Source organism: Coregonus lavaretus (assembly GCF_964263955.1).
Source record: "Coregonus lavaretus genome assembly, chromosome: 6".
NCBI classification, from domain to species: Eukaryota; Metazoa; Chordata; class Actinopteri; order Salmoniformes; family Salmonidae; genus Coregonus; species Coregonus lavaretus.
Window position 1 is genome coordinate 34,303,294 of NC_139993.1, and position 19,732 is coordinate 34,323,025.

The 19,732-nt window shown below is 41.8% G+C and overlaps 1 protein-coding gene across 2 annotated transcripts in view; it reads right to left on the reverse strand.

Annotated features, from left to right (window-relative positions):
- sbno2b (strawberry notch homolog 2b) overlaps window positions 1-19,732 on the reverse strand; it is a 128,809-nt gene that overhangs the window by 47,922 nt on the left and 61,155 nt on the right. Inside the window, exons 1-2 of one of the 2 annotated variants that reach the window (XM_084163353.1) lie at window positions 12,621-16,535; window positions 11,580-11,694 (exon numbers count right to left, since the gene is read on the reverse strand). In XM_084163353.1, coding sequence (XP_084019479.1) covers window positions 11,580-11,694; window positions 12,621-12,718 — 213 coding nt within the window. In that variant the 5' untranslated portion in view covers window positions 12,719-16,535. Of the gene's footprint in view, window positions 1-11,579; window positions 11,695-12,620; window positions 16,536-19,732 lie in introns of those variants that run through there. The other variant, XM_084163352.1, reaches the window with a different exon arrangement.

Consider the following 19,732-nt stretch of genomic DNA (forward strand, 5'->3'; position numbering starts at 1 on the left):
TGTTTGCCTCAACTGGGAGGACTGCCTGTAGCAATCCTTTGTTACAATCCCCTTTGTTTACTTCCTGGTATAAAAGTAGGCCATCCAACAGGCAATTTGTGACACGTGATAAAAGAGAAATGAAACTGACTTTGCAAAACAAGCCTGGTATAAAACCTGCATCTCATAACTTAACTATCAATTGAACAGTACCATCTCTGTAGGGCTTTCTACTGCAACAAAACAAACAGGGACAATAAAACAGGCCATTGAGCTTGATTCAGTTACAATGAAACAGAACACATGGCACCTTTCTCTTGGTACAGAACCTGACAGTGTTAACTCAATGGACCTTATCCAAAATCTCTTATTGAGCCTTTCCTTTGCAGTCCAGGGCTTAAGAGGAATTTACTACGGAGTTGAACATGCCTTTATTAAAGCATCTCATATTGTCTCTCCTTGGAAGATATGAGGAGGTGGGGAGGCAGAACGGGCCGGTTCAAACACACCGATGTGTGACATTACAGAAGATAACCTGACATTATATGCACCTATAGAGAGGTGTGGGACACGCAGGAAGTAGCAAAGAGTATGTGCAACGTGTGTGTGTTCCAGTGTTGAATATGTGTGCGCCGTGGATGTAGAGCTCTGTTCACTCGTCACTCTAGACTGTGGCTTAGTGGAGAGGACTATGGTTCGTAAACGTGCTTACCTACTATTCTTCTTCCAGTAAGCACTAAGCAGGGCAGTATTTTTCTTATTTTCCCTGAATCATGTTACACAGTGAATCAGATGGTCTGTGTGGAGAGCTCGTGACCCAGGCCACAGGGAGGTCATCAGTGTTTGTTTGTTTGTGTGTGTGTGTGTGTGTGTGTGTGTGTGTGTGTGTGTGTGTGTGTGTGTGTGTGTGTGTGTGTGTGTGTGTGTGTGTGTGTATGTGTGTTGCCCTGCAAGCCGTCTGTGACTCGTTCTCTAAACTGGGTGACAACATGCTAGCATCATGCCACAGAAACTACTCTCTCTAGAATGCTAGCCATAGGTTTACATGCATTCAGATTTCAGGTAAACACGCATGTAGGCGAGCATGAATACAGTGGCTTGCCACAGGGAGGTCAAATTTACCTTTGCACATTTCAGACCGGTCAAACGGTGCTGCACTTGGAATTAAAATGGATTTTGGGGGGTTTGTATCATTTGATTTACACAACATGCCTACCACTTTGAAGATGCAAAATATTTTTTGTTGTGAAACAAACAAGAAATAAGACAAAGAAACAGAAAACTTGAGCGTGCATAACTATTCACCCCCCCAAAGTCAATACTTTGTAGAGCCGCCTTTTGCAGCAATTACAGCTGCAAGTCTCTTGGGGTATGTCTCTATAAGCTTGGCACATCTAGCCACTGGGATTTGTGCCCATTCTTCAAGGCAAAACTGTTCCAGCTCCTTCAAGTTGGATGGGTTCCGCTGGTGTACAGCAATCTTTAAGTCATACCACAGATTCTCAATTGGATTGAGGTCTGGGCTTTGACTAGGCCATTCCAAGACATTTAAATGTTTCCCCTTAAACCACTCAAGTGTTGCTTTAGCAGTATGCTTAGGGTCATTGTCCTGCTGGAAGGTGAACCTCCGTCCCAGTCTCAAATCTCTGGAAGACTGAAATAGGTTTCCCTCAAGAATTTCCCTGTATTTAGCGCCATCCATAATTCCTTACATTCTGACCAGTTTCCCAGTCCCAGCCGATGAAAAACATCCCCACAGCATGATGCTGCTGCCACCACGCTTCACTGTGGGGATGGTGTTCTCGGGTGATGAGAGGTGTTGGGTTTGCGCCAGACATAGCGTTTTCCTTGATGGCCAAAAAGCTCAATTTTAGTCTCATCTGACCAGAGTACCTTCTTCCATATGTTTGGGGAGTCTCCCACATGCCTTTTGGCGAACACCAAACATGTTTGCTTATTTTTTTCTTTAAGCAATGGCATTTTTCTGGCCACTCTTCCATAAAGCCCAGCTCTGTGGAGTGTACAGCTTAAAGTGGTCCTATGGACTGATACTCCAATCTCCACTGTGGAGCTTTGCAGCTCCTTCAGGGTTATCTTTGGTCTCTTTGTTGCCCCTCTGATTAATGCCCTCCTTGCCTGATCCGTGAGTTTTGGTGGGCGGCCCTCTCTTGGCAGGTTTGTTTTGGTGCCATATTATTTCAATTTTTTAATAAACGGATTTAAATGGTGCTCCGTGGGATGTTCAAAGTTTCTGATATTTTTTTATAACCCAACCCTGATCTGTACTTCTCCACAACTTTGTCCATGACCTGTTTGGAGAGCTCCTTGGTCTTCATGGAGCCGCTTGCTTGGTTATGCCCCTTGCTTAGTGGTGTTGCAGACTCTGGGGCCTTTCAGAACAGGTGTATACTGAGATCATGTGACAGATCATGTGACACTTAGATTGCACACAGGTGGACTTTATTTAACTAATTATGTGACTTCTGAAGGTAATTGGTTGCACCAGATCTTATTTAGGGGCTTCATAACAAAGGGGGCGAACACATATGCACGCACCATTTTTCCATTATTTATTTTGTAGACATTTTTGAAATAAGTACTTTTTTTCATTTCACTTCACCACTTTGGACTATTTTGTGTATGTCCATTACATGAAATCCAAACAAAATTCAATTTAAATTACAGGTTGTAAGGCAACAAAATAGGAAAAACGCCAAGGGGGGTGTATACTTTTGCAAGGCACTGTACACATAGTGCCACAAACTCTCCACCGCTCCCTACACATCCTCACCCACTAAGTGCAGCACCGTTTGACCGGTCTGAAATGTGCAAAGGTAAATTTACTGCCTACCTACATCCCCACAACAAGATCCTTCTACCAAGCCTGACTGCACCGCTCATCCGGAGTACTACAGAGGCCCAAGGCACATCACACACATACACACACCACAAGCATACACACTCCTACAACCTCCCCTCACAGAGCCAATCAGTTTCTGCCTGAGTACCAGAAGGGGCCTCCTCACCAGCCCTTTTAATCAGGAAGCACTCGGGCAGCTGATGTTAGGAGACCAACTATAACTATATTCGAGAGCACAATGGAAATGTCTCCATTTTCCATGGTAACCAGGGTCAGTCTAGAGTACTCAGTATAGCCTTCATATGGATAGATAGACCTAATGAATAAATCAGTGATGCACTCAATGATCATCATTCATAGATTACATGGAAGTGGAGTAATATTTATCAGAAAGACTAATAAAATATGGTTTATCTTCATTCCCCAGATTAACATTCTTTGCACAGCACTGCAGTGCATTTCTAAACAATATAAGGATATCCTGATAGAAACGACAAACTAGCACTATTGGATGCCGTGGCTATCAAAGGCCGAACCGCTGATTTGATTTAACTTCTGAGGGGACATTCATAAAATATAATTTATTGAGTAACAGTTGGACCTGTGTAACTTCTGTGCTAGCATTCAGTACTCTACCAGCCCGTTGAAGCATAATAGAATTGTGCCACTCAGGCAGTTTATCAGGAGCACAAGAGGACAATTACAACATACATCCTCCACACACTATACATAGGCCTAGTGTGACCATGCTGTAATATTGAAAGGAGTGAGTGGGCATGGAGGGAGAGTGGGGGGAAGGGGCAGAGAGAGAGAGATGGTGCTCATGGTTGAGTGGTTCAGGATTACTCATGACCCCGTGACTTACATTTTCTCTGCCTGCCTTGCGCTGAAGCCCCTTTTCTCACACTCACACACACGGCTGCAGTGTGGTCAGACTTAACAACCAGCAGTCAGAAAGCTCCACTGCTTTACATGCAAGGAAGCTACTGAATCTGTTCAGTGGTGAAGATTTTGATTTGTTTGAAACCGTTAAACATTGAGCTCAAACATAACACAGTGTGCCATTCATGTAGGTTGAACACACAAACTCTCACTAACAACCTGAAATACACTATACACACACAGTAAATATATTTATTGTGAGTTGAGTTGGAGACTGGAGACAGTCATTCAGATGCCGCTCTGTCATTGATTGTCCATTTATGAATATATTCTTAAATTCCATTCCTTACTAGATTTGTGTGTATAGGGTATATGTTGTGAAATTGTTAGATATTACTTGTTAGATATTACTGCACTGTCAGAGCTAGAAGCACAAGCTTTTCGCTACAGCCGCAATAACATCTGCTAAACACGTGTATGCGACAAATAAAATTTGATTTGAGATGACTATGACGAGGCTAGGAAGGCCAGTCTACATTTCAACGATGACACAGTCGGGCCAGTCGGCTACTGGCCGAACAGAATTTCTACTGGCCCCAACATGGTGTATTTTTTTAATGCATTGGGGTCATGCAGGGCCTATAGGTTGGCATGCTTTCTCTATATTCAACTATTAATATGCTACATTTGGTTATGTATTAAAAAGCTGTAATATAATTTAGCAATGTAAGTCATTACGCTATTATTTAGAATTGCATTGTATTAATTGCATTCATTTTTGTTTCTAAAGTATGTCATTTTGAGAATATATTTTTTACATCTCAAAATAGGACACTGGCTCTTTAAGACAACTACGTTCCAAAAGAGATAGACCTGGCTAGAGTAGGCTAGCCAGGACGACTGCTAGGTGTCTTTTTGTAGACTTTAAACAGTAGCAAGCATATTGCTGGTATGTTCGCTATTGAAGGTTTCATTTTTACGTTTTTACGTCAGCGAGTAGATTGATGGGCGCTTCTTTTTGCTCTCGACAGCTTAAATGTGCTGTGTGAAGGTATCATCTCCTACTGCTGGAGTGCTCAAGAAGTTGTGACTCGCGGGAGAATGGTGGGGCTTGAATGAACTGCCAATCATATTGCTCAAATAGAAATAGCATGACTTTTCCATGTGTAGTCTTCAATGGTTTTCAATGGTAGCAGGTAAAAGTTGAACTGGAATACAAAAATGCGCTGAACAGTTACCGGCCTGGTAAAGTTACTGGCCCAACATGGTTTTACTGGCCCTGGGCCAGCGGGACATCGTTAATGTCGGACCCTGTGACACTGCTTGTCTCCTGGTAAGCACTTCAACAAGAACAAAGCAACATGGAAAACTACTAGGGAAATGCCACATTAATCACACAAGAAATACCACACTGAATACACATGACGTAACATTGTTCTTATATGACAAAGGCAGGCTGCTATCTTTGTTTTCCTAAAATCCCCATCTTGAATATCATGCGGTTATTAGATTGAAATCACGGGACACATAGGCTCATTGAGCCTCATTCACGTGTCTCCAAAGCAAAACAGACATTTTGGAGGTAAGGTTATAAATAATAATATGCCATTTATGTCATATGATACCAGTGCAATAATACTAATTGTAATTATTTTGCACTATGTCCTATTTATTGCCTTACCTCCATAACTTGCTACATTTGCACACACTGTATATATATTTTCTGTTGTATTTTTTGACTTAATGTTTTGTTTTACCCCATATGTAACTCTGTGTTGTTGTTTTTATCGCACTGCTTTGCTTTATCTTGGCCAGGTCGCAGTTGTAAATGAGAACTTGTTCTCAACTGGCTTACCTGGTTAAATAAAGGTTAAATAAAAATAAAATAAATAAAATTAAGCTTCCATTCAGCCTAGAGCTGGACGATATGGCCTAAAACTCATATCTCAAAAATTTCAAACTTATGGCCGAATCACGATATATCTTGATTTTTAAAATGTTTTCTCTAAATAAGCTTTGTTGTACAATTAAAAGACAAATACATTGCATTTAAAAACAGTCAGCAATAATCTAATAAATTCAGAGCTTGTGAAATTATACCTAGACTGAAAATGCGCCTTCCACAACCACTAATTTAATTATTTTATCAAAATAGTTGTACCTGCTTTTTTTTTTTGCAATAATCACTGATCTGGCTTTCAGGTCTGTTTATAAAAATGCCCTTTTTGTAATAAATTTCACCAGAACCATGCATACTGCACATTCACTAATAATGTAGCAGGCATTATAGAAAATTAACACCAGTCTCATAAACAATCTCTCAAGCACAAGCCCACGTGCTAGTGAGTAGCCAGCTAATATTTATATTTCAAGTTTAGCCAACTCGGATCTAGGTATAATTTCACAAGCTCTGAATTCAGCACACAAGGCAAAACAGTCGAATTGTTATGAACACAACCTTCTGTCCGTCTCCAACTGTTTGAACAGCATGCTAACCTGTCCACTTTGTCCAGATGTTGAAATCAAGTGGCCTACCTTATTTCTCAGAACGAGTTGACAGTTGCTTATTGCACATGTATAAAACACAGACTAAACAGCTAGTATAACAATCTTTATTTGACAAAAATGCTGCTAGCGATACGTGCTACAGTAATGCGCGTGCGACAAACTGAGCATTAATTTTCCAGAATGAATGTTCATTGGTACATCCGTTTTAGTAGTGTCTGCTTTGCTCGAAATTTGAGGAGTTGAAACATAAACAGGGTATGGTTCGAAGGGTTAACTTTTCCTCTATTACAGTAAAATAATGTTTCCATGTGTTTCGGTGTCCATATGACCGATTCTGTTGGACCAAACCTCAAATGCAAATAGCGATTTGATTTGTCAGAGAGGAAGAAGTGATCTCATCTTTGTTGTTGTGAGTGGTAGGGGAGGGGCTTGGGACAAAGAGTCAAAGCGAGATGTTTCTCTCTCGCCAAAATCTGTCCAAAATAAGCCCAATGCATTTCATTGCGCTTATTTTGAACCTAAGCTTGTCGCCTGCCTTCCCGCCTTTGGGACAACTCCCCCCATTGTTAAGGAGGAGACATGAGCATCTCGTCATTATATACAGATGTAAATGGGAAGGTGCACAGCACAGAAGCAGCGAACGAGACGAGACCAAAAAGACAACATGAGAACAAGCGGACATAAACGCTCATAAAAAAGAAAAATACAATACAAACCTAGATTCTGCGATACAGGCATTTGGAATATAGCGCAAAAACATAAATTTGAATTATTCAAATTAACTCAATATATATTCGCCCAGCCCTAATTCAGCCACAAGAGCATTAATGAGGGTAACGCTGTAGCGTTAAGATTTCCCTTCACTGGAACTAAGGGGCCTAGCCTGAACCATGAAAAACAGCCCCAGACCATTATTCCTCTTCCACCAAACTTCACAGTTGGCACTATGCATTGGGGCAGGTAGCGTTCTCCTGGCATCCGCCAAACCCAGATTCGTCCGTCGGACTGCCAGATGGTGAAGCGTGATTCATCCCTCCAGAGAACGCGTTTCCACTGCTCCAGAGTCCAATGGCGGCGAGCTTTACACCACTCCAGCTGACGCTTGGCATTGCGGCTGCTTCTGTGTGGCTGTTCGGCCATGGAAACCTATTTCATGAAGCTTCCAACGAACAATTATTGTACTGAAGTTGCTTCCAGTGGCAGTATGGAAGATGGAAGTGAGTGTTGTAACAGAGGACAGACGATTTTTATACGCTACACACTTCAGCGGTCCCGTTCTGTAAGCTTGTGTGGCCTACCACTTAGCGGCTGAGCCGTTGTTGATCCTAGACGTTTAAACTTCACAATAAAAGCACTTACAGTTGACCGGGGCAGCTCTAACAGGGTCAAAATTTGACGAGCTGACTTGTTGGAATGGTGGCATCCTATGACGGCCACGTTGAAAGTCACCGAGCTCTTCAGTAAGGCCATTCTACTGCCAATGTTTGTCTATGGAGATTGCATGGCTGTGTGCTCGATTTTATACCTGTCAGCAATGGGTGTGGCTGAAATAGCCGAATCCACTAATTTGAAGGGGTATCCACATACTTTTGAATATATAGTGTATGGATGTATGTATGTAAAGTGCCTTCAGAAAGTATTCACACCCTTTGACTTTTTCCACATTTTGTTGTGTTACAGCCTGAATTTAAAATAGATTAAATTGAGATTTTTTTGTAACTGCCCCACACACACACACAATACCCGATAATGTCCAAGTAGAATAATGTTTTTTATTTTCATTTTATTCATTACAAATGAAAAGCTGAAATGTCTTGATTCAATAATTATTCAACCCCTATGTTATGTCAAGCCTAACTAAGTTCAGGAGTAAAAATGTGCTTAACAAGTCATATAATAAGTTGCGTGGACTCACTCTTTGTGCAATAATAGTGTTTAACATGATTTTTTAATGACTACCTCATCTCTGTACCCCACTCATACAGTTATATGTAAGGTCCCTCAGACGAGCATTGAATTTCAAACACAGATTCAACCACAAAGACCAGGGAGGAGACATTGAATTTGAGCATGGTGAAGTTATCAATTACACTTTGGATGCTGTATCAATACACCCAGTCACTACAACGATACAGGCATCCTTCCTAACTCAGTTGCCGGAGAGGAAGGAAACCGCTCAGGGATTTCACCATGAGGCCAACGGAGACGTTTAAACAGTTTCAGGTGGTGGTGATAGGAGAAAACTGAGGATGGATCAACAACATTGTATTTACTCCACGATACTAACCTAATTGAAAGTGAAAAGGAAGCCTGTACAGAATAAAAACTATTCCAAAACATGCATCCTGTTTGCAACAAGGCACTAAAGTAATACTGCAAAAAAATTTGGCAAAGCAATTAACATTTGAATTTACTTGAAAATCTATTGCAAGACCTGAAAATGGTTGTCTAGCAATGATCAACAACCAATTTGACAGAGCTTGAAGAATTTGGAAAATAATAATAGGCAAACGTTCCACAATCCAGGTGTGGAAAACTCTTAACTTACCCAGAAAGACCCGCAGCTTTATTCACTGCAAAAGGTGCTTCTACAAAGTATTGAGTGTGAATGCTTACACTACCAGTGAACATACCTACTCATTCAAGGGTTTTTTATTTGTTACATTGTAGAATAATAGTGAAGACATCAGAACTATGAAATGACACATATGGAATCCTGTAGTAACCAAAGAAATGTTAAACAAATCAAAATATATTTTATATTTGAGATTCTTCAAATAGCCACCCTTTGCCTTGATGACAGCTTTGCACACGCTTGGCATCCTCTCAACCAGCTTCATGAGGTAGTCACCTGGAATGCATTTCAATTAACAGGTGTGCCTTCTTAAAAGTTAATTTGTGGAATTTCTTTCCTTCTTAATGCGTTTGAGCCAATCAGTTGTGTTGTGACAAGGTAGGGGGGGTATACAGAAGATGGTCTTTTACCAAATAGGGATAAGTCCATATTATGGCAAGAACAGCTCAAATAAGTAAAGAAAAACGACAGTCCATCATTACTTTAAGACATGAATGTCAGTCAATACGGAACATTTCAAGAATTTTGAAAGTTTCTTCAAGTGCAGTCGCAAAAACCATCAAGCGTATGATGAAACTGGCTCTCATGAGGACCGCCACAGGAATGGAAGACCCAGAGTTACCTCTGCTGCAGAGGATACGTTCAATGGAAATTGCAGCCCAAATAAAGGCTTCACAGAGGTCAAGTCACAGACACATCTCAACATCAACTGTTCAGAGGGGACTGTGTGAATCAGGCCTTCATGGTCAAATTGCTGCAAAGAAACCACTACTAAAGGACACCAATAAGAAGAAGAGAGCTGTTTGTGCCAAGAAACACGAGCAATTAGACCGGTGTAAATTTGTCCTTTGGTCTGAAGTACAAATGTGATATTTTTGGTTCAAACTGCTGTGTCTTTGTGAGACACGGTGTGGGTGAACGGATGATCTCCGCATGTGTAGTTCCCACCGTAAAGCATGGAGGAGGTGGTGTTATGGTGTGGGGGTGCTTTGCTGGTGACACTGTCCGTGATTTATTTAGAATTCAAGGCACACTTAACCAGCATCTGGTTTGGGCTTAGTGGGACTATCATTTGTTTTTCAACAGGACAATGACCCAACACACCTCCAGGCTGTGTAAGGGCTATTTTACCAAGAAGGAGAGTGATGGAGTGCTGCATCAAATGACCTGGCCTCCACAATCACCCGACCTCAACCCAATTGAGATGGTTTGGGATGAGTTGGACCGCAGAGTGAAGGAAAAGCAGCCAACAAGTGCTCAGCATATGTGGGAACTCCAAGACTGTTGGAAAAGCATTCCAGGTGAAGCTGGTTGATAGAATGCCAAGAGCGTGCAAAGCTGTCAGCAATGCAAAGGGTGGCTATTTGAAGAATCTCAAATATAAAACATATTTTGATTTGTTTAACACTCTTTTGGTTACTACATGATTCCATGTGTTATTTCATAGTTTTGATATCTTCACTATTATTATACAATGTAAAAAATAGTAAGAAATAAAGAAAAACCTTTGAATGAGTAGGTGTGTCCAAACTTTGACTGGTACTGTACGTAAATTAGATATTTCTGTACTTCATTTTCAATAAATTTGCTAACATAAAAAAAAAAACATGTTTTCACTTTGTCATTACGGGTATTGTGTGTAGATGGGTGAGAAAGAAATCTACTAAATTAATTTTGAATTCAGGCTATAACACAACAAAATGTGGAATAAGTCAAAGGGTATGAATACTTTCTGAAGGGTCTATGAGTAAGGAGTTCGGTATAGTGTGTGCAGCACCCGTCCACACCACACAGCTGGGCAGTACCAGGGAGGTGCAGGGTGTTCAATCCCAGGCCTTTGTGTGCACTTGGCAGGCGCCACGCTTGGGTCAGAGGCTCTTTATTAAGTACATGGGCATGTCCCCAGCCCAGCCGCTGTTAAACAGTCATTACTCATTACTCTGATACAGGACAGGCTGGATGTGAGAGGCATAGTGACTGGCTCTTTAGCAAAACATCACTGCTCTCCTATACACACAGCTACTGGAGCCCTATGAGGAGATGCCCTAACACTCAACCCCATACAAATAAGCCAAGATGAGAAGTGAAGTCACCCGTCTCTGTTGTTAGGGCTTCTCTCAGTCAGCGGAGGGGAGGGATTACTTTTCCATATGAAGAAATTTGGAATTGCCTGGGCTGACACAACATTTGTATAAATGGAAAATGCTAATTAGGTTAAATATAGCCCAGTTAGGATGCTAAATATAAACGGGGGGATGTCTCTTACTTTGTCATTTACACATTTCCAATTCAGAATAAGCCAGTCCCGAATGTCTCCGGGTGATTGATGCTGCATAAACTCCACAAGCAAATATGAGGAAGAAAACGAGATTAAATTCCCCCATGCAAAAACTCCCCGAAAAACACAACACTTTCAAGTGTTCCTCAAAAGTGCAATGAGAACAGCCATATTACTCAGAGTGACAGAATAAAACCTGATGGCCAACAACCAAAGCCCTGCTAAATTACAGTGGCTTATTAATAACAAGCCTTCACAGGAAAAGGAGCAGGTAGCTTCTTTACTCTGTCTAGACAGTGACAGACGCAACATTTAATCACCGTATCTGCAGACAGGAATATCCGACCGTGCAACATTTAAGGTAGGATGAAAGGAATAAGTGGGAGTCGCAGCGCCTCCCTTTGAGAGAGTGACAGAGAGGCAGAGAGAGAGAGAAAAATACTGCTCAAGAAAGATAGAAGGATAGACAGAGAGAGTGTGAAATAGAGAGGTCTTACCTGAGGGAAGTCTCCGTTTCTGGGGAGGTTGAGGGAGGGGAAATCGTCATGAAACCCAGAATGGCTGAACATGTCGATGTGCATATCCGGCATGGTGGCATTCAAGTGGTATTGCCTGAAAAGGGTCAGAGGTAAGGCAGCTTATTGAGATGTACTGGGAAAGGGAGAGCAGAGGGAACTCCCTAGTCATTACTGGGTGGGAACATGTGCTTTTCTCTGTACGGGCCAAAATTAAATCAGAAGGTGTTTGGTTTCTATTTAAACAAAGGAAACCAGGACATAGCGAGATCTCGGCATGGCGTAGTTGGAAAAACAACAGTCTCAAACTAGCCCAACTAAGACATAACTAAGAGCAATGATGGTGGGAGGATAAAGGAAGAAATAAAGTCAGCATGCCCATAAAGACGAACACATGAACCCCTACAAACTGTGGAGTCATAATACAAGCTATTCAACCAGTTGAGTCATTGTCTTAATACGCATTAATAACTGATCTTGTGATCTTAATCTTCTATCAGCAGTTTACAACAGACACCATAAGACCTAAATACATTGTATTACTTCAAGTGAACACTAAAACCTTTGCCTGCATCACAGCTGAACCACTAGAACACAGAGTGAGTCACGCTTGACGCCGCCACATTACACAACTAGGACTGTAACGATACCAGTATCGCAATATTTTTTCCATGGCAAAAATGAAAACACAAAGCAGGCCAAACTCTTTGGTCCTTTAAAAATCTGCAGTATGTAAAATATTGTGTGCTATAGCTTGGAAAATAACAACGTGACTCTGGATGACAACATGTTTGTGTCCAACATTAGGGCTGTCTTCCTAAAGAAGTTAAATCCTTTGGTTTCCTTGCCACGATACTAACGAGTATCGCGATACTGGTATCGTCACGGCCCTAATAACAACCAACCATAAAGGTAAAAAGTCAGAGAGAGAGAGCGAGAGCGAGAGAGCGAGAGAGCGAGAGAGCGAGAGAGCGAGAGAGCGAGAGAGCGAGAGAGAGAGAGAGAGAGAGAGAAAGAACCTACCCGTCATCGGGTTCCATGATCCACGGAGGCCACGCTGACTGTACACTGACCATACTGCCTTCGTCCAGAGTCAGACTCGCACAGAAATCCACAGACATCAACACAAACACACTGGCGCTGTACCGAGTCGACTTGTAACACACACACCAACACAAAGACACTGGAGTGGCACACAGCTGTGTCGAGTCACGGCTCTCTGAGCTCAGGGCTTCATGTGACTCCCCTCTGCGCTTCAGGGAACGGAGAGGCGCTCTGCTCTTTCACTCTCTCTTCCTGGAATCACGACCTAGTTCAGTGGAAAAACACCCCCTTTGATGGCTTTCTCAGGAACCTCTGCTGCCTGTCTGATATTTTCACTTTCTCACTGAGTCACAGCAGGCAGGGCATGACGGTGCCCAAATGAGGAGGGCAGTATAGAAAGAAAGTAAAAGTAACAACCGTACAGCTCCCAGGCTCAAATCCTGTGTGAGCTGATCTCTACATGGGGGATTGAGGGATGAAACTGTCCTCCAACACAGGCCACAGATCAGCTGGAGGATAATTGAGGTTGTTATTTAAAGAACGGGCTCACATAGGAATGGAGAGATAAGCCACGGGGAGAGCTGCTGTTGGTCTAAAGCCAGGCGGTTTTGTACAGCTAGAGCAAAGCTTGGTGTGAGGGTGTTTTAACATGGAGATTCAGGGATTTGATCGGCACACAATAGTCAGTGTGGTAAATCCCGAAAATGTATTCCAGATTTCCTAGCATCAGAAATAAGGGTTTCCTGATCAGTCTGGAAAAACAACACCTGTAATAGAACATGTTTATCTGTTTATTTTGAAGGGTCACCGTCAGCCACCTAGCAAGGGTCACAGTGCAGCATCCTAAAGCTTCAAATAAAACTGGAAATCCCGAGCCTAACCCTGTAGCCTCTCCTGACATGACAGTGATATTGCTGCCTTGGCAGAATGCGTCAGTACTAGCAGCATTCCAATAACACAAAGCCAGTCGGCCCCGTGCCACAGTGCCTCACTGACTGCAAGCATTTCCCAGGAATATTTAGCTTGTTATGTAGTGTTACAAAACCACAACCCAGTTATGCAGCATCAACAATCAATTTCTAATCTCTAATATTTCTGTAACTACCTGTGACTAAAAGGCTATTTTATAACATCTATTGGACTGGTTCAAGCTGGTCATACACAATCTAGTGTATGTAGGGCAGGCAGGCCAAACAGAAAGTAAACTGTCACTAATCACCTCTCACCTGATGCATAACTGTTATTGCAGTCTGGGGAGATAAAGCCAGTTAAGGTGACCTGCAAGCTTATACATTTGGTCAGGACAGAAGGACATGATAAACAAAAGTGTAATGCAATAACATTCAGAGAGAGATCAAACCTGTATTGCTCGTCTCGAATAACAGGCTAGTCCGGACAACTATGGAATAAAAAGACCCGGATGGAGCGTGTGTTCGATCATCAAACAGCAGGGAAATTAGCTACCAGGCAAATTCGTATTGCCAAGAACTTGCAACATCTCAATAACGTCCATAAATACTCACAAATAATTTTCTCTGTCCAAGACTACGGAGTCAGTGTGTGTGTGTGTTTTTTGTTCTACAACCCTTGTGGGGACCAGTAGTCCTCACAAGGATAGTAAAACAAGGAACATTAGGACAAGTGGGGACATTTCGTTGGTAACCACAGGGAAATACTATTTTAGGCTTAGGGGTTAGGTTTAGGGTTAGGGGTTAGGTTTAGGGTTAGGGGTTAGGTTTAGGGGTCAGGGTTAGGATTATGTAGAAGGTTAGGTTTAGGGAAGATTTTTTATGGGAATCAATTGTTTGGTCCCCACAAGGATAGAAAAACAAGCATGTGTGTGTGTGTGATCCAGGAGAGGATTCTCTGCTGTTACCAAGCGAATGCTTGATTTTGGAAGAAGCTAACCACTTAGCTAGATAGCCAACAAGCTACTAAATTAGCAAACCAAATGCACAACTGCAGAGCATTTAGCACATTTTAGACAGTTAACTTAATAGTTATAAGATATATCTAGCCGGAAAACATTTTGTTGTGAATTCCATACAATAATTAGATCACCTGGCGCATGCTGCACAACAGTGAGTGACTCACAAGGTTCCGGTCTCTAGTCATTGTGTGCTTGTAAACAGACACCACGTGACTGGGGACTGCCGTAAGCTTCATAATAATGTGACAGGTGAAATTAAGAACACAATGTTCTTTATCTTCTAACGTATTGCACAAATTGACTACAGGTATTTAAAAAGGAGCTACACATATTCAAATGTATAAAATAAAAAAAACATTTAATAAATAGTTTTTACGGTATTGAGGGTATTGAAAAACCATCCCGTGGCTTTTTCCAAACACCCCGGTATACGGTATACCACCCAAGCCTAGTCAAAATCAAATCAAATCTTATTGGACACATACACATTTTGCAGATGCTATTGCAGGTGCAAGCGAAATGCTTATGTTTCTAGCTCCAACAGTGCAGTAACAGCTAACAATACAAAATAGGGTTGAGAGGCAATCAAATGTTCATATCGTCATTCTCTCATCCCGGGATTTATGGTATTACTGACTTAGTACGCAAGGGGGCGCCAAAAAATGCACACAAAAAATATGGGCGTCTATTACCAGAGTGCTAACAAAATTAGCACAAGTAATAGCGAATTTCCATGGAGGTTGCTAGCTAAATATGCTAACTAGGGCAACGGGCCTGCCTGCTCTGCTCAGAGAAGATGGGGAAAAACAAGGAAATCAATAGATAGCAGTGGCAGCTGTACAGATAAGTTATCCAAAGGGCTTTGACTTCTCAAACACGTCATAAAGCCAACACAATATGATGCCCCGTCACCTTATTAATTCAACCAGTTACTTAGATAACTAGCAAGTTAAACTTAGGGGTCGCGTTAACGCATAATTCTTCGTTTTTCATGCAGGATTTTTTTAAATAAAAACGCATAAGAAATATCTTGATGCGTTTCGTAAACGTGGATCCAAAATGCTTCTTATTGTAATTTCTTCTCGGCATCAGACTAATTTTGTGCTTCAGTTGCACTTCTCCACTCGGATGAGAATTCACAGGTTGGGCATTCTATCAGCAGACAGCGCTCTGACTGATGTGGAGCTACTTTTCTCTTGTACTTTTCTTGGTGTAGCCAGCCTACTTTTCTCAGATAAAATGCAAGATTACCTTTAAGAAAAACATTAGGAAATGTAGCTGGCTACATTCTTTCTATGATAAATATTAGAAATATGATGGCCATGCATAGTTTTTGCAAAAAAGACCTTGGTTTTTCATTGTAATCTCATTTAGCCTACTTGTGTGGGTGCCAGCCAAATAGCGTTGCAATTCTGTTGTCATCTGATGAAAATGAAGCCATTTTCTGCCGAATGTATTGCACTGATGCATTTTCTCTGATGGAAAACTATAGTTGCATGTCCCTGATCACGCTATGGAAGCCAAAAAACCCACTTGACTTTCAATATAAAACGCAACCCCTGTCAATACACAGCTGGACTCACCTGCTCCAGCTTTCTCCAGTTGTGTTATTTACAAACAAACACGTGACTGGCTCAACTGTTCTGGGGAACTATGGTAAACTTCATAATGTAAAATGTGACAGGTGAAATGAAGAACGCAATCTGCTTTATCTTCTATCATATTGCACAAGTTGACTGCAGGTATTTACTTAAAAAGTAGCTACAAATATTTAAAAAATGTATAGAAACACTTCAAAGAAATAGTTGCAACTGTACTGGTGGTATTGAAAAACCATCCCGTGGCCATTTCCAAATATCCTGGTCTACCGCCCAAACCGAATACAAAACAATACACACAAATCCAAAAAAATTAAGGAATTAAGAAATATCAGAATGAGCAATGTTAGAGTCCTGAATATAAATCTACACTGAGTGTACAAAACATTAACAACACCTTCCTAATATTGAGTTGCACCCCTGCCTTTTGCCCTCAGAACACACTAAATTCCTCAGGGCATGGACTCTACAAGGTGTCGAAAGCATTCCACGGGGATACTGGCCCATGTTGACTCCAATGCTTCCCACCGTTGTGTCAAGTTGGCTGGATGTCCTTTGGGTGGTGGACCATTCTTGATACAGACAGGAAACTGTTGAGTGTGAAAAACCCAGCAACGTTGCAGTTCTTGACACAAACAGGGGGGGGGGGGCCTGGCACCTACTACCATATCCCATTCAAAAGCACTCAAATATTTTGTCTAGCCCATTCCCCCTCTGAATGGCACACATACACAAACCATGTCTCAATAGTCTCAAGCCTTACAAATCCTTCTTTAACCCGTCTACTCCCCTTCATCTACACTCACTGAAGTGGATTTAACAAGTGACATCAATAAGGGATCATAGCGTTCACCTGGATTCACCTGGTCAATCTGTGTCATGGAAAGAGCAGGTGTTGTTCAAAAAAAGGTACCCTCAGTGTATATGTACATTGGAGTCAACTTGGGCCAGCATCCCTGTGGAACGCTTTTGACACCTCGTAGAGTCCATGCTCTGAGGAATTTAGGCTGTTCTGAGGGCAAAAGGGGGGGGGGGGGGGGGGGGGGGGGGTGCAACGCAATATTAGGAAGGTGTTCTTAATGTTTTGAACACTCAGTGTATATGATGGTGTGTATAGACAGTATATGAATAGAAAAGGTGTGTACCGAGGTAGTTACAGTTGAAGTCTAACACTGCAGTCTAAGGCACTGCATCGCAGTGCTAACTGTGCCACTAGAGATCCTGGTTCGAATCCAGGCTCTGTCGCCACCGGCCGCGACCGGGAGACTCATGGGTGGCGCACAATTGGCCCAGCGTCGTCCAGGGTAGGGGAGGGAATGGCCGGCAGGGATGTAGCTCAATTGATAGAGCATGGCGTTTGCAACGCCAGGGTTGTGGGTTCGATTCCCACGGGGGGCCAGTATAAAAAAAATATGTATTCACTAACTGTAAGTCGCTCTGGATAAGAGCGTCTGCTAAATGACTAAAATGTAAATGTAAGTCGGAAGTTTACATACACCTTAGTCAAATACATTTAAACTCAGTTTTTCACAATTCCTGACATTTAATCCTAGTAACAATTATCTGTCTTAGGTCAGTTAGGATCACCACTTTATTTTAAGAATGTGAAATGTCAGAATAATAGTAGAGAGAATGATTTATTTCAGCTTTTATTTCTTTCATCACATTCCCAGTGGGTCAGAAGTTTACGTACACTCAATTAGTATTTGGTAGCATTGCCTTTAAATTGTTTAACTTGGGTCAAACATTTTGGGTAGCCTTCCACAAGCTTCCCACAATAACTTGGGTGAATTTTGGCCCATTCCTCCTGACAGAGCTGGTGTAACTGAGTCAGGTTTGTAGGTCTCCTTGCTCGCACACACTTTTTCAGTTCTACCCACAACTTTTCAATAGGATTGAGGTCAGGGCTTTGTGATGGCCACTCCAATACCTTGACTTTGTTGACCTTAAGCCATTTTGCCATAACTTTGGAAGTATGTTTGGGGTCATTGTCCATTTGGAAGACCCATTTGCGACCAAGCTTTAACTTCCTGACTGATGTCTTGAGATGTTGCTTCAATATATCCACATAATTTTCCTTCCTCATGATGCCATCTATTTTGTGAAGTGCACCAGTCTCTCCTACAGCAAAGCACCCCCACAGCATGATGCTGCCACCCCCGTACTTCACGGTTGGGATGGTGTTCTTCGGCTTGCAAGCACCCCCTTTTTCCTCCAAACATAACGGTGGTCATTATGGCCAAACAGTTCTCTTTTTGTTTCATCAGACCAGAGGACATTTACCCAAAAAGTACGATCTATGTCCCCATGTGCAGATGCAAACCGTAGTCTGGCATTTTATGGCGATTTTGGAGCAGTGGCTTCTTCCTTGCTGAGCGGCCTTTCAGGTTAAGTCGACATAGGACTCGTTTTACTGTGGATATAGATACTTTTGTACCCATTTCCTCCAGCATCTTCACAAGGACCTTTAATGTTGTTCTGGGATTGATTTGCACTTTTCGCATCACAAAGTACGTTCATCTCTATGAGACAGAACGCGTCTCCTTCCTGAGCGGTATGACGGCTGCGTGGTCCCATGGTGTTTCTACTTGCGTACTATTGTTTGTACAGATGTGGTACCTTCAGGCGTTTGGAAATTGCTCCCAAGGATGAACCAGACTTGTGGATGTCAACATTTTTATTTTCTGAGGTCTTGGCTGATTTCTTTTGATTTTCCCATGATGTCAAGCAAAGAGGCACTGAGTTTGAAGGTAGGCCTTGAAATACATCCACAGGTACACCTCCAATTGACTCAAATTATTTCAATTAGCCTATCAGAAGCTTCTAAAGCCATGACATCATTTTCTGGAATTTTCCAAGCTGTTTAAAGGCACAGTCACCTTAGTGTATGTAAACTTCTGACCCAATGGAATTGTGATACAGTTAATTATAAGTGAAATAATCTGTCTGTAAACAATTGTTGGAAAAATTACTTGTGTCATGCACAAAGTAGATGTCCTAACCGACTTGCCAAAACTATAGTTTGTTAACAAGACATTTGTGGAGTGGTTGAAAAACGAGTTTTAATGACTCCAACCTAAGTGTATGTAAACTTCCGACTTCAACTGTATATAGGATGAGCATTGACTAGAATACAGTATATACATACAGTGAGGGAAAAAAGTATTTGATCCCCTGCTGATTTTGTACGTTTGCCCACTGACAAAGAAATGATCAGTCTATAATTTTAATGGTAGGTTTATTTGAACAGTGAGAGACAGAATAACAACAACAAAATCCAGAAAAACGCATGTCAAAAATTTTATAAATGGATTTGCATTTTAATGAGGGAAATAAGTATTTGACCCCCTCTCAATCAGAAAGATTTCTGGCTCCCAGGTGTCTTTTATACAGGTAACGAGCTGAGATTAGGAGCACACTCTTAAAGGGAGTGCTCCTAATCTCAGTTTGTTACCTGTATAAAAGACACCTGTCCACAGAAGCGATCAATCAATCAGATTCCAAACTCTCCACCATGGCCAAGACCAAAGAGCTCTCCAAGGATGTCAGGGACAAGATTGTAG